The 13,979-nt window shown below is 51.3% G+C and overlaps 1 protein-coding gene across 8 annotated transcripts in view; it reads right to left on the reverse strand.

The window, feature by feature from the left end:
* The window catches only part of NSD1 (nuclear receptor binding SET domain protein 1), a 164,752-nt gene extending 154,785 nt beyond the window's left edge, over positions 1-9,967 (reverse strand). The window contains exons 1-3 of one of the 8 annotated variants that reach the window (XM_064376591.1): positions 9,831-9,967; positions 6,573-6,686; positions 5,752-5,841 (exon numbers count right to left, since the gene is read on the reverse strand). In XM_064376591.1, coding sequence (XP_064232661.1) covers positions 5,752-5,841; positions 6,573-6,602 — 120 coding nt within the window. In that variant the 5' untranslated portion in view covers positions 6,603-6,686; positions 9,831-9,967. Of the gene's footprint in view, positions 1-5,751; positions 7,082-7,796; positions 7,977-8,091; positions 8,110-8,597; positions 8,736-9,830 lie in introns of those variants that run through there. The other 7 variants (XM_012466413.2, XM_012466412.3, XM_012466411.2 and 4 more) reach the window with 7 other exon arrangements.
* Positions 9,968-13,979: the final 4,012 nt, after the last annotated feature.

A 13,979-nucleotide genomic window follows, 5' to 3' on the forward strand; every position in this document is an offset into this window, starting at 1 on the left:
CTTGGAAAGGTTGAGGCACAAGAATTGCTTGAACCCAGGAGGCAGAGGTTGCAGTGAGCTAAGATCAGGCCACTGCACTCCAGCCTGGGCAACAGAGCAAGAATCCGTCTTTTTTTTTTTTTTTTTAAGAGACGGGATCTCGCTATTTTGGCCAGGCTGGAGTGCAGTGGCTATTCAGACGCGATCCCACTACTGATCATCACGGGAGTTTTGAAATGCTCCATTTCCGACCTGGGTCTGTTCACCCCTCCTTAGGCAACCTGGTGGTCCCCCGCTCCCAGGAGGTAACCATATTGATGCTGAACTTAGTGTGGACACCCAATCGGCATAGCGCACCGCAGCCCAGAACTCCTGGGCTCAAGCGATCCTCCCACCTCAGCCTCCGGAGTAGCTGGGACTACATGCACGCACCACCGTGCCCGGCAGTCCTTTTTTTTTTCTTTAGACAGAGTCTTGCTCTGTCGCCAGGCTGGAGTGCAGTGGTACAATCTCGGCTCACTACAACCTCCGCCTCCTGGGTTCAAGCGATTCTTCCGCCTCAGCCTCCCGAGTAGCTAGGACCACAGGTGCATGCCACCACACCTGGCTAATTTTTGTATTTTTAGTAGAGACGGGGTTTCACCACGTTGGCGAGGATGATCTCTTGACCTCATGATCTGCCCACCTCAGCCTCCCAAAGTGCTGGGATTAAAGGTGTGTGCCACCGCACCTGGCAAGAATCTGTCTTAAAAAACAAAACAACGCCGGACGCGGTGGCACACACCTGTAATCCTAGCACTTTGGGAAGCCAAGGTGGGTGGATCACCCGAGGTCAGGAGTTCAAGTCCAGCCTGGCCATCATGGTGAAACCCCATCTTTAAAAAAAAAAAAAAAAAACCACCACCAAACTAAAAAACCAAGGTCACCCAGCAAGAAGGAGCGAGTCGGAGAGAGAGTAGAACCTCAGGTGTAGAGAGATCAATTTTCCTCCAAGACGGATAAAGGGAGTAGAAAATTGTAGGATGATGGATAGAGAAGAGGAAGGAATCTCTGAGGAATCATTTTTGTCTCAGGCAGCAAAACTATAAGCCTTAGACATCATTTGCCCTCACCTCTCTCCATTCGTCAAATCCAGACTCCAATCTTTGCCTCCAGGTCAGGTAGCACCAAAAGAGCTGCCAATTTTCTCCCTTTGAAATAATCTTGCAGATTTACCCTCTTTCTTTTGAGTACTGACTGTGCTCAAGTTTTTATTTTATTTATTTTATTTTTTTTGAGAGACAGAATCTCGTTATGTTGCCCGGGCTGGAGTGCAGTGGCTACTCACAGGAGCAATCATAGCTCACTGCAGCCTCAAGCAATCCTCCTGCCTCAGCCTCCCGAGTAGCTAGGACTACAGGCACATGCCACTGGGCCAATTCTTAAGTCCTAATTACTATTCTCAACAGACGCTACATCCTAACCTTGCCTCTAATCTCCCCTAGTCCAAGTCTTCCAAACAGATTTCGCATCACTTCTCAGCTAAAATCTCTCACTGGCTGCCAGTTCCTATCACATCAATATCAAATGCTTCAGTCTGGATTTCTAGGCCTTATTACCCAACTATGTCCATCCTATCCAAGCAATCTCCAACAAGTATCCTTGGAAAATGCCATGCTCATTTAATTCTCCACATCCAAAGCCCCCAGTCTGTCTCAACAACAACAACTCAAAGCACAAAGGCTTTGTACACTGGGAGGAATTAGAAGATATCAACCCAATTAAATATAAAAGTACCAGGTCAGGATTATAAATTGTATTGACAATCACTTCACTTCACTGTATGCAGAGAAAATAAGAGTACATGAGGGTAAACTGAAGAGGCTATGCATTTGTGACAACACACAAACAGTCCACTTAGAAGTAGATACAGAGGAGACGGGTGAGAAAAAAAAAATAGAAGTAGATACATAAAGTAACAGAAAATATGTCCCTGATCCTTCTCTAATTCTAGACAGGAAGTCCCTAGTAACTACTCTCACCCACTGCCAAGAGAATTTTCTCTTTTTTTTTGACAGAGTCTTGCTCTGTTGCCCAGGCTGGAATGCAGTGGTTTGATCACGGCTCACTGCAGCTTCAAACTTCTGGGCTCAAGGGATCCGACTGCTGCCTCAGCCTCCTGAGTAGCTGGGACTACAGCTATACCACCATATCCAGCTGAGTATAGAGACAGGATGGATATCACTATGTTGCCCAGGCTAGTCTCCGACTCTGAGTCTCAAGCAATCCTCTCCTTGGCCTCCTAACTTGTTAGGATTACAGGTGTTAGCCACCAAGCCCAGCCAAGATTACAGACAAAAAGGGACAAATAGCAATTTGCTAAGGATTTTCTAAAATTACCAGCAGAGTATCTACACCTACTGCATCAATAAGTTAAATCAACTGTGAACAGGTTGAATACATCAGTATTTTATGACTACAGAGAAGAGTTATTTTTAATTACACTTTTCTCAAGTTATTTTTAATTACACTTGTTTACCTAACTTTGCATTCTAAGATTGACCTCACTTTTTTTTTTGACACTCTCTTGCTCTATTGCCCAGGCTACAGTGCAGTGGCGTGATCTCAGCTCATTGCAAAATCCACCTCCTGGGTTCAAGCGATTCTCCTGCCTCAGCCTCCCAAGTAGCTGGGATTACAGGTGCCTGCCACCACACCCAGCTAATTTTTGCATTTTTAGTAGCAACGGGGTTTCACCATGTTGGCCAGGATGGTCTCAAAATATCTGACCTCAAGTGATTCACCCACCTTGGCCTCCCAAAGTGCTGGGATTATACACATGAGCCACCACGCCTAGCCTCACCTCACTTTTTAAGTCCTCAGTTTAAGGTCAGGTGCAGTGGCTCACACCTGTAATCCTAGCACTTTGAGAGGCCAAGGCAGGTAGATCACCTCAGGTCAGGAAAGAGACCAGCCTGGCCAACATGGTGAAACCCCATCTCTACTAAAAATACAAAAATTAGCCGGGGATGGTGGTGCGCACCTGTAATTCCAGCTACTCGGGAGGCTGAGGCAGGAGAATCGATGGAACCCAGGAGGTAGAGGTTGCAGTGAGCTAAGATTGCGCCACTGCACTCCAGCCTGGACAACAGGAGCAAAACTCTGTCTCAAAAAAAGAGGTCCTCAGTTTAAAAATATCAAAGACAAAATAAAAGCAATAGATTTCAACCACAACTTTGAACCAAAGTCCTAAAATAATAAATTAGGGGATCGGTACAGTGGCTCATGCCTGTAATCCCAGCACTGGGAGGCCAAGGTAGGTGGATCACCTAAGGTCAGCAGTTCGAGACCAGCCTGGCCAACATGGTGAAACCTCATCCTCATCTCCAATAAAAATACAAAAATTAGTTGGGCGTGGTGGTGCACACCTGTAGTCCCACCTACTTGGGAGGCTGAGGCAGGAGAATTGATTAAACTCAGGAGGAGGAGATTGAAGTGAGCCAAGATCGTGCCACTATACTCCAGCCTGGGCAACAGAGCAAGACTGTCTCAAAAAAGCAAATAAATAAAATAAATAAATAAAAATAAATAAACTACATACTTGCTTCTTCAAGCTCATAAAGTATTTGAACAATTTCAATTTCTCCCTGAAAAAAAGAAAATTTCTACCTTTATACATTTACTAACTCCCATTTTAGACATGTAAACTACTATCTTAAGGCTCCAATATTTCCAGGTTTCTTTGTTGTTGTTGTTGTTTGAGACAGAATTTCACTCTTGTCTTCCAGGCTGGAGTGCAATAACACGATCTCAGCTCACTGCAACCTGGGTCACCTAGATTCAAGTGATTCTCCTGCCTCAGCCTCCCAAGTAGCTGGGATTACAGGTGCCCGCCATCACACCTGGCTAATTTTTGTATTTTTGTAGAGACGGGTTTTCACCATGATGGCCAGGCTGGGTTCAAACTCCTAACCTCAGGTGATCCACCCAACTCACCCTCCTGAAGAGCTGAGATTACAGGCGTGAGCCACCAGGCCTGGCCTTCAGTTGTTTTTAATAGAACCAATACTCCACTAACGTCTCTTTGATGAGAAACAGATTTATAGTTCTATTTGTATGCTTCTAGAGAAACATCTATCTCTATTCTCATATTTAAATTTATGTGAGAAAACAGAGACAAAACAATGTATGTAAAATAAATTTCAATGTGAACCCAAGAAAAAGGATTTCTCTGAGCTGCGAATAGGTTTTCATAACAGCCTATCCACCCTAATATGTAGCACAATACAAACTCAAGATAACCACTATAACAAATTTTTTAAATCTGCAATTGCCAAGTAAGAAATCAAGGAGTACTAAGGCACAATTAAGATAGGAATCAACAGAAACAAAACTGACACACCCACATTCTCCCTCTGTAACTTTAAAGAACAGCAGGGATATATGGTAAAGTGAATGTTTAAGGAACTCAAAATAATCACATACCATAGAAGTTTTTCCTGTAAAAACTTACATGGTATCTCTGAGACATTTTTTGGCCAAAAAAATTTCTTTTTGGTAATATTACCAGTGGTGACCACAACAATGTGTTTGGGCAGAAACAAAATCAGTATCAAATATTAATATTTAAAGCTCAAGGAATCTTATAGCAATCAAGTACTTTCAGAATTTAGAGGCAATAAAATGAGGCTAAGAGATGTGAACTGATCATTTAGCTAGAAGTCAAGAAATTCTGCAAAGCTCAAATAAAAACAAACGTTATCATTTATCACCCTCTAGCAATACTTGACAGCATTACTGAAAACAGCAACTCAAATAAGATACTCTCCATTTCTATACACACAAAATATATACGTATCACACACACATACACACTTCAAAATCTGAAACTACTGTGGTCCTAGCTGATGCAAGAGGACTGAATGATCCCAGGAGTTCGACGCCAGCCTGGACAACATTGCGAAGCCAGTCTCTAAACAATAAATAAATTTAAAACTTTGTCTTAGGGTTCTGTTAAAAATAAAATAAAATAAAACTAGAAATACCTCAAGAGCTAATGGTGATACAAAAATTAGCCGGGAATGGTGAATACCAGCTACTCAAGAGGGTGAGGCAGGAGAATCGCTTGAACCCAAAAGGCAGAGGTTGCAGTGAACAACCACTGTACTCCAGCCTGGACGACAGAGCAAGACTCCATCTCAACAACAACAAAAAAGGCCTAATGGTGGCAGTTATCAAAAGCAAAGGATGCTATACCTTTACAACAGGTAGTTCAGAAAAACTAGTCTAATTTAGATTTTGACAAATGTCTAAGAAAACCTCATCCTAGCTACTTTAATCTGTGCTCAAAATGCACTTCAACCTGAAGCAAGAGTCAAGTCATCAAGTAAAAAACTAATCTGCCATGTACAGCAATGGAATTCCAAGTACTAAATTGGTTCACCTGCATTCATGATACCGGCAGGCCAAAACCCATCGTTTTTTTTCTTAATCATATGTATACCACCATCCTGAGAAATTAAATCTGAACTCAATCGAATGCCCTTAAAAGCATTAGCCTGCTCTCAATGGAGAGTTATTTGGAAAAAGCTTAAAATAACCAAACTCATACAATAGAGATAAATTCAAAAATCAAAGCAAAATTTTGCCCAAAAGCTTATGATTAGCAATAGGATTTCAGCTGTGAACTGATAAGCAACCAAAAACAAATTTGTTACAAGTTTCCCTTTAAGTGGCCTGTACATATACATATACATATACATATATATTTAAGTTGTACCAAAAACTGCTTACAAATGGCAATTCCTGTGAAGTAGATGATGATGAAGTTCCAGGTAATTCTAGCATGTTTCCTAATGTACTGGTACAGGAGTCTGGATCATCCTGAAAAGATAAATTTATTGAGTTTAATTGCTCTTCTATCGTAACGTTTGTATCTCCTAGTGAAAAGGGGGCTGGGAGAAGGGCTGCTTTTTCATTGCTGCCGTCCACTTCATTTCTTTGCTTATTTTTCTGTGTTTCAGTCTGAGGAGCTAATGGCAAGAATGGCGATTTGACTGCACCGTGTCTACTCTCTGGTGTGCTGTCTTGTTCACTTCCCATGGCCACTTTTACACCATTCTCTGATTTAGTCTCATAATTGCAGGTGGCATTGGTCTCAAAGATCTCCTCTATACTCTCCTCCTCTGTGACTGGCTGTTCTGGGTCCATTTCAGAATCTACATCTGCATCGTCCAGACAAGTAAAATTCTCAAAGTGCAGAAAGCCATTCTTGATAGTCTTTGTTACTTTTACCTGGAGTTCAGGGGAGTTATTACAAGAGGGTTCCTGTTTCATAGCAAGTGCTGTAGGACCACCAGGACTCAAGGAAGTGCAAACAATTGGCGTCTGAGCTCTTGAATCACTTTTTTCAGGGTCTTGAAAGGATTCTGATCCATCAGCAGACCCATTTAAATACTCTACATTGATCATGGAGGCCAAATCCTGTAGTCTCCGCAGTGGAATGTAACAAGATGGAGAATCTTGTCCATAAGCATTTTGGGATGTTCCACTGACAGTCGATAACTGCATAGTACACCCATTAAGTGGCTCAGAAAAATTGGATTGACCATTACCGAAAGGGCTGTCCTTGTCTTCAGGGGCATCTAAAATCACTGGATTGGAAAAGGGCAGCAGACAATTTCTTCTGGGTAGTTCACAGGTCTGATCCATCCTGGGCCGGCATCAACCTGGAATCCAAAAGCACAGCAATTAATCTGAGTTAATAGGCCATCTGACTCGACTCTTCAAAATGGCAGCCACTTCAAGGCCTAGTGGCCTCTATTCCTTTCTGCTGCACTTCCATGGGCAGAAAAAGTTCCCCCGACTGGAGATGAAAAACTGGCCTCAATAAGCCTCTGAAAACTCTATTTTCCTGAAGCTGGGCCGATCCTGCCACACAGAAACAGCCCGTCGCTTTTTCCTCCTCTAAAGACTGGTGGACACTTGGGGCTGAACTAAAATTAAAATCCCTCTGGCAGTCAAAATTCCCAAATCTCAAACAGGAATCCTCTTCCCCTCGACTCCCGCCAGGGGTTGATCAGCTGGATCTCTCAAAGGCAAAAGGCTGCGGGATCCGAGGGGGGCTCCTGGACCCTGCACAAAAAGGTACCCCCCCTTCCTGGCTCGCTCGGGCGCAGCGGTCACAATAGCGCTGCACCCTGCGCCCAGCCAGCGCCGGAGCCTTTGCAGCGGCGGTGCGCAGGCCGCAGGCGAGCCGGCCGAGGCGGGTGCAACCCAGAGCTCGCCTTCCTGAATGCAGGCCTGCTGGGTCCGCAGCTGCAGGGCCCAGAGGCCCGGACGCAGCAGGGGGAGAAACCGAGGCGGCTGGCGAAGCAGAGTTAGGGCAGCAGCAGCTGCTACAGCTTGACAAACATGGCTGCTGCCGACGCCGCCGCCGCCTGCCCGGGCCGCGCTCCTTCCTGCAGCCGCGGCAGCACCTCCCGGCCGAGCCGATCGCACTCATCAATATTCAGCAGGAAGCAAAGTTTGCTGCGGGAGGGCAGCCTGCTACCTGAGGGGAGGCAGAGGCCGAGGTGCTCGCGGGCGGCCGGCGGGGCAAGGGCCGTGCCGGGAGGAAGTTCGCGGCAGCCCGGCCAGCTAGGCCTAAGCCGGGCTGGTAGTGATGGAGGAGGGGGAGGGGGCCCGCGGCTGCAGCGCCGCCGGCCACCAACCCCGCGCCGCGCCCGGCCCTCCCCGAAGCCCCTCACCTCACGGCCACCACCATCTTCCCCGCCCGGCAGCCTCCTCCCTCCCTGTTCCTCGCGCCTGCCCGCCACCCACCCCAGCGCACTAGTTACCGTGCCCCGCGCCCCCTCCCGGGCCAGCTGGGGGGAGGGGGTGACCCTCATTACACTGGGGTGCGAGCGGAGCGGTGGGGAGACAGCGGGGCCGCTCGCCGCACCCCCCTCCCCCCGCGTCTCTCTTCAGGGGAGAAGGCAGCGAGCGCGACCTGCCCCGGCCTATTCCGCCGCCGCCTCCTCCTCCTCCTCACACCCCCACCGCGCGCGCCCCCGCGGCGGCGCGTGCGACCGAGCGCCTCGCGCCGGCCCGCGTGCGGCTGGACCCCGAGTGCGCGCGCACCCCTTCCCCCACCGAGCGCGCGCGCTCCCTCGCCTCACTCTTCGGGGTTCAGGGCGGGTGAAGTCGGGCTTGCGAGCGCGCCGCCCAATCAGCGGAGCTGCCGCTGCCGCCCCCTCCCCTCCCCCTGCGCGGCCGCTCGCGGCCCGGGCCTACGGGCCGGCCCGGCTGCCCGGGCGGGGCCTGAGGCGGGCTCCCCAGGGGCCTCGCGCGCCTCCTTGGAGTGTCGGGGCCTGCGGGCGTCGTGGGTGGCATTCCGATCCCCTCACCTACCTCGGGGCACGGCGCCGGCCTCGGGCCGCACGGGGCTACTGCACCCTACGCGTCTCGAACCCCAACCCTGGCGGCACCTGGCCCGGCTGAGGCCTGTCCGATCTCCCCGCCAGCCCCGCTCGGGCCCGCGTCAGTCCCGGCCTCCATCTTAGGTTACAGCCCAGGCTCCCCATCCACTGGGCACCTGCCCTCAGCCAGCTGGGTTCGGCCCGAGGCCAAGGCAACCCCCCTCCTGCCGCAGGGCTCACCTGGGGGCTTGGGCTGGGGTCTTCGAGGCCTCAGGCCCCGAGAAGACGCGGCCGCAGGTGAACCCCCCTACCCGGCCGCACCCCAAACCCACACCACCACCACCACCACCACAGACCAAGCTGAGCAGGAAACAAAATGGAGGCAGCAGCTCGGGTCTGCCTCCTCGAGCCAAGCCTGTGCAGCCCCAGGGCTCCCTCCTGCCTCAGGCTCGACGCCCGCAAGGCAGAGTCTGGATCGTCCCAGGCGCCGCAGGCAGCCGCCCTACAGCAGCGCAGACGGGCCGGGGACTCGGCCCTGCGGTGCCCACAGCCCCTCACCCACCACCCCTTCCCTTCCCCCTCCCCCCATCCCTCTCCCTCCCCCTGCCCGGCCGTGCGGGGTGAGCGGCTCCGGGGAGCCGGGTCGGGTTACCCGCCCGGGCACTGCTCGCCCGGCGTGGCCTCCGCGGGAGAACGAGGCCAGGCGACCCCAGCGCTGAGCCCACCCCCAGCACCGAGCCGGGCTGCAGCCTGACAGCGCGCCCGCACCTCGGCCTGCAGCCGTGCGGCCCCCGCCCAGGGAGGCCGAGTCCCCAGCCCGGGCCCAGCCGGGACGAAGCTCCCTCACCACCCCCGGGCCCAAGGGTCCTCGCAGCCTCGGGCGGGGCGAGGGGAACGCCGGGGGAGGGGTCCTCTAGTCCCTGCACCTCCTCCCGCGCCTAGTCAGGGTCGGGGCCTGGCACTGGGGCTCGGGCAGCGGGCGCCGGCGGGCGTGGGTAGGTGCGTGCCCGCCCGGCTAGGGGCCGGGACGGGCCGCGCCTCGCACCGCGTACGCTGCAGTTCTCGGCACCCAGGCAGATGGCCCTCTCGTGCCACCACCGCCCAACGCGGGCCGCCTGCTCCGCAGCCCGGTTCCCCGGGGAGCGCGCGCCTCGCCCTTGAGGGCCGGGCATCTGGACCCCAGCGGAACTGCGCCGGGACGCGGGACCGCCCGGCTGGCCGGGACAAGCCCGCTGGCGCAGCCCTCGGCCTGGGGCGCTCTGCTCGCGGGCGCCTGGGACCTCACGGCCTGTATCCTGCACATGTCCCGCAGCACCGACCTCACACTGCCGCGTGGCGTCCAATCCCCCAAGACAGCGGAAGGGCAGGTCGGGGAACCCAAGCTGGGCCTGAACCTGCGACTCCAGCCCCCCAGGTCCTTCCCCCAGCCCGGACCCCGTCGCCCCTGGGCTTGATCCCCACCAAGAAGCTCACCTCAGGAGTTACCTGGTTCCCTAGGGCGCTAAGCACATTTTCGCTGTTCAGAGAAAGCCAGATTCACCGCCGCAAAAATTCCGCCTCCTCCAGAAAGCCTTCTGTGATTAGATTTGGAGTTAACTCCATCTCAAGCTGAGGGCGCCGCCCTCGAGGGCCACGTGACTACCATTCTTCCCATGGCTTAGTAAATGTGCGTAGTTATTGCCCCAATGGACTGTTTACTCACTGCCTTCTGTTAACTTTGAGCCCACCTAGGAGAAAGGCCATTTTTGGCGTTGCCCTGTGTGACATCAGTGTTGGCTAGCTAAATTCCTTCCTTCCCCTGCCTTCACGCAGCGACTGACCCAGCAGGCATGGAGCTCAAGATGCTCTTATCCTTTTGCTTTCCAAGGCCCACAGTCCAGTGATGGAGGCTCCCAAGTCAACAGGCCATTAGCATATGTCTGCAAGTGCCAGATGCAGACCCTGCCAAGACAGCAAGTGGGCTTTGTTAGAGGGAAAGCGCCCACTGGAACGGGAATGATGAGAGGGCTGTCACCTCAGGGAGGCTCCTTCTGTTGAAGAGTCTGAAGTACCCTGAAGATTTCCAGATGCAAAGTCAGGTTGGCAGTTGTCTATGTGCTGGGACCAACCAGAGACAACCAGAAAAAAGTCGGGTCTACACCCCAGGGGCCTTCCCTACAAGGGCCAGTCCTTTGTTCTGCTAGGGTCACTTACCCTGCTAATCCCATCTGGGCAATTCGACTCAACAGGGAATCTCTGACAGATTCCTTCTTCACACCTAATAATTTGAGCCAATCATTTTGACTGACAATTACTCCTCTGCCAATTGCCCCAATTCATCAATGCTCCTCCCAGTCCTTTACTTTGCCACTAACCATCCTGAGGGCCTGAGAGCTGCCACTATATGGCCTTGAACAAGTCACTTAACCGCCCCGAGCCTCAGTTTCCCCATCTGCAACTTCCAATGCACAGCACTGGCTGTGAAGATCCTTTAAGGTAAAGGTCTAAGTGTTAGCAGCCTAACTTAGCCTTAGTTATAGGCTGAATACTTGATGAGTACTGAAATGTAATTCATCACTTCATTCAGTAACTATTTCCTGCATTCCAAGCAGTGTGCTGAGTGCTGGGGAAACAAAAGATGAGATCCTGGCCTCGGGGAAACGACAACAAAATAAAGGTGCTAAGGTGTGAGTAGGGTTGAGGCAACTGTTTCTTCCAAAGCTCACCTCTGAACATCACTGCCCTACAGAATCCCTCTATCTCACCTTCCAGCTCCTCTGGAAGAGTGAGGGCCAAAAGGAGATTGACAGCTGGGGATGAACTGCTTGCTGACAGGTCTGGGGAGAAAACCAGGACCCAGAGAAAACCTCTCAGACTTCTCTGGGGTAATCCCTGAGGGCCCTCCCTGACTCTTAGAGTAAAACTTGGCCATGGAGGTGTCAACCACAGCAGACCCATTTCCAGCCTCCTCATCCAGCAGGCCCTGGCCAAGCATCTCACGTGTGCCTGCCCTATGTTGAGAAGATCCACAGCGCTATAAATTCTCACAAGGACACTGACTCCTGAAGCGGGGGCAGAAGGGAAAGGAATGTGCCTACAAATACTGTGAAAAGCCCAGCATGATGCTTGCCCACTGGTGCCCAGGAATTTGAATGACAGGCAGAGGGATTCTTAGGCTGAGTTTCCTCATCTGTAAATCATGGTTATTGACAATTCCTACCCTGGTGACATAGATACCTGTTGGGACATCTGGCCAATGCACAGTGACCTGTTTTCTCTTAGAACCACCCGTTTTCATTAATTCCATAGATGTTTTGGGGGCTCCCTGTCACCTTGCGGAAAAAGCAGACAGGTAATAAGGCAGAGAACTGAGTATTGAGAGAGAAGCCAAGGGTGCTGGAGGAGCTGAGAAGGCCCTTGAAGCCAACTCAGCGGTGTCCTTGAGGAATCAACATCCAGAGGGAGTCCTGGAGGACATGCAAGAATAGCCAGGAAAAACGGAGAAGAAGCAGAGATTCCAGCAGAGCCCAGAGAAACACCACCAGTCTTAGGAGGAACTGACCATGGCCAAGCATGGCCAGTACATCTGCGGGGGGTGCGGAGGACGGTGAGTGCAGAAAAAGGCTCGATCAAGGATGGGGCAGACACAGGGGCCTCACCATGCAGGGCTTGGTTGGTCAAGTTAAAGAATTTAAGCTTTATCTGGAAGGCAATAAGCAGCCATGGAAGGTGAGGGAGCAGGATAATGACATGACTGCATCTGAGCAGTAGAAAGCTCACTCTTCTAGCAGTGTCCAGAAGACACTGGTTCCTCCCCTGGAAACACAGCTTCAGCAAGGGCCCTGCCTGTTGTTTCAGTAACAGATGTAGCTTATCCTCCTCTGTTCCAGCTATGCTGCAAGACACTCATCTACTCCTCTAAGATGGGCATTATTGTTATCCCCATCTTCTAGAAAGGCAGCATGACTTGCCCAGAGACAACTCCCATCTTAGTTCCAGCTCCTTGTTCCCACTGAATAGGAGCAGCATCTGCCTTCTGACTAAACAGCTAGGTCTTGGGGAAGGCATGGAGGCCTTTGGCAATTAATCCTGAATGTAGCTGATGAATACCATGCCCATGCCTTCTGATGGGTCTAGGAGCTGTTTGCTTCCTCTCCCCACCCAGGGATTTCCCCAGAATTGAATCAGTCTTCAACTTAAGATCAAGGAAGGTCTGGCCACATCTGAGGCCAGGCAGCCCTCCAGCAGTCTTCCTGCCCCAAATGCCAGGTTCTGTCACTAACCTGAGTCTGTACCCTCAGCCCCAGCCCGAAGGACTCAAGCATCCACCTTCAAGTTTTCTTTTCTTAAACTTCCTTCTGAAGCTTGGTACGGTGACCACTAATCCCTGCCCTCCTGCTCTCATTTCCCCCAACCGCCCAGTGCCAGGACAGACCACATCCTGTCCAGCCTATGCTCATGCCAGTCATTCTGCCTTTTCTACTGTCAGGCAAACTCGATTCATCCAGTTTAGAAGACTCCTCCTCCCAGAAGTCTTCCCACACCTACAGGCAGCCATTTTTCCCTGAATGAGTCCCAGTAGTAACTAATGGCTTCTAAATCTGGTCTCAGCCGGTTGGAGAGCCACTTCCAACAAGGCTAAGAGCATATACTCTCTGACCTCCACTAACTAAGCCCAGGACTGTGAGGCTCAGTGAGTGCTCCAAAAACATTTCCTGATGCCTGATCTATCCCTTTCTCTCCTTTCCAAGCCTGTGTCTCCATCAGACAGAATTGTGGTTTAAATTACCAACCAAATGAGTTGTACAAAACTTAAATCCTCCCAAAAAGGACTCAAGATGTTTGAGGAACAAACAGCCTTTGGTGCCAAACAATGCTTTAAAAAGCATGAGAGGGCCTGGCGCGGTGGTGGCTCACACCTGTAATCCCAGCACTTTGGGAGGCCAAGAAAGTGGATCATGAGGTCAAGAGATCGAGACCATCCCGGCCAACATGGAGAAAACCCGTCTCTACAAAAAATACGAAAATTAACTGGGTGTGGTAGCACATGCCTATAGTCCCAGCTACTTGGGAGGCTGAGGCAAGAGAATTACTTGAACCCGGGAGGCAGAGGTTGCAGTGAGCTGAGATTGCACCACTGCACTCCAGCCTGGCAACAGAGCGAGACTCCATCTCTAAATAAATAAATACCATGAGAGGTGGGAGGCTGAGGCAGGAGAATTGCTTGAACCTGGGAGGCAGAGGTTTCGGTCAGCCAAGATCATAGCATTGCTCTCCAGCCTGGAGGGAAACTCCGTCTCAAAAAAAAAAAAAAGCATAAGAGGTACGGTGGTGCACGCCTTTAGTCCCAGCATTTTGGGAGGCCGAAGCAGGCAGATCACTCGAGTCCAGGAGTTCAAGACCAGCCTGGGCAATATGGCTAAACCCTAGCTCCACAAAAAATACAAAAATTAGGCCGGGCATGTGGCTCACATCTGTAAACCCAGCACTTTGGGCAGCCAAGGCAGGTGGATCACATGAGGTCAGGAGTTCAAGACCAGCCATGGTAAAACCCTGTCTCTACTAAAAATACAAAAAATTAGCCGGGAGTGGTGGCACACACCTGTGATCTCAGCTACTCAGGAGGCTGAGGCAGGAGAATCG

This window comes from Aotus nancymaae, unplaced genomic scaffold (assembly GCF_030222135.1).
Source record: "Aotus nancymaae isolate 86718 unplaced genomic scaffold, 86718_ANA_hifiasm-v0.15.2.pri h1tg000015l_1, whole genome shotgun sequence".
Classification (NCBI taxonomy): Eukaryota; Metazoa; Chordata; class Mammalia; order Primates; family Aotidae; genus Aotus; species Aotus nancymaae.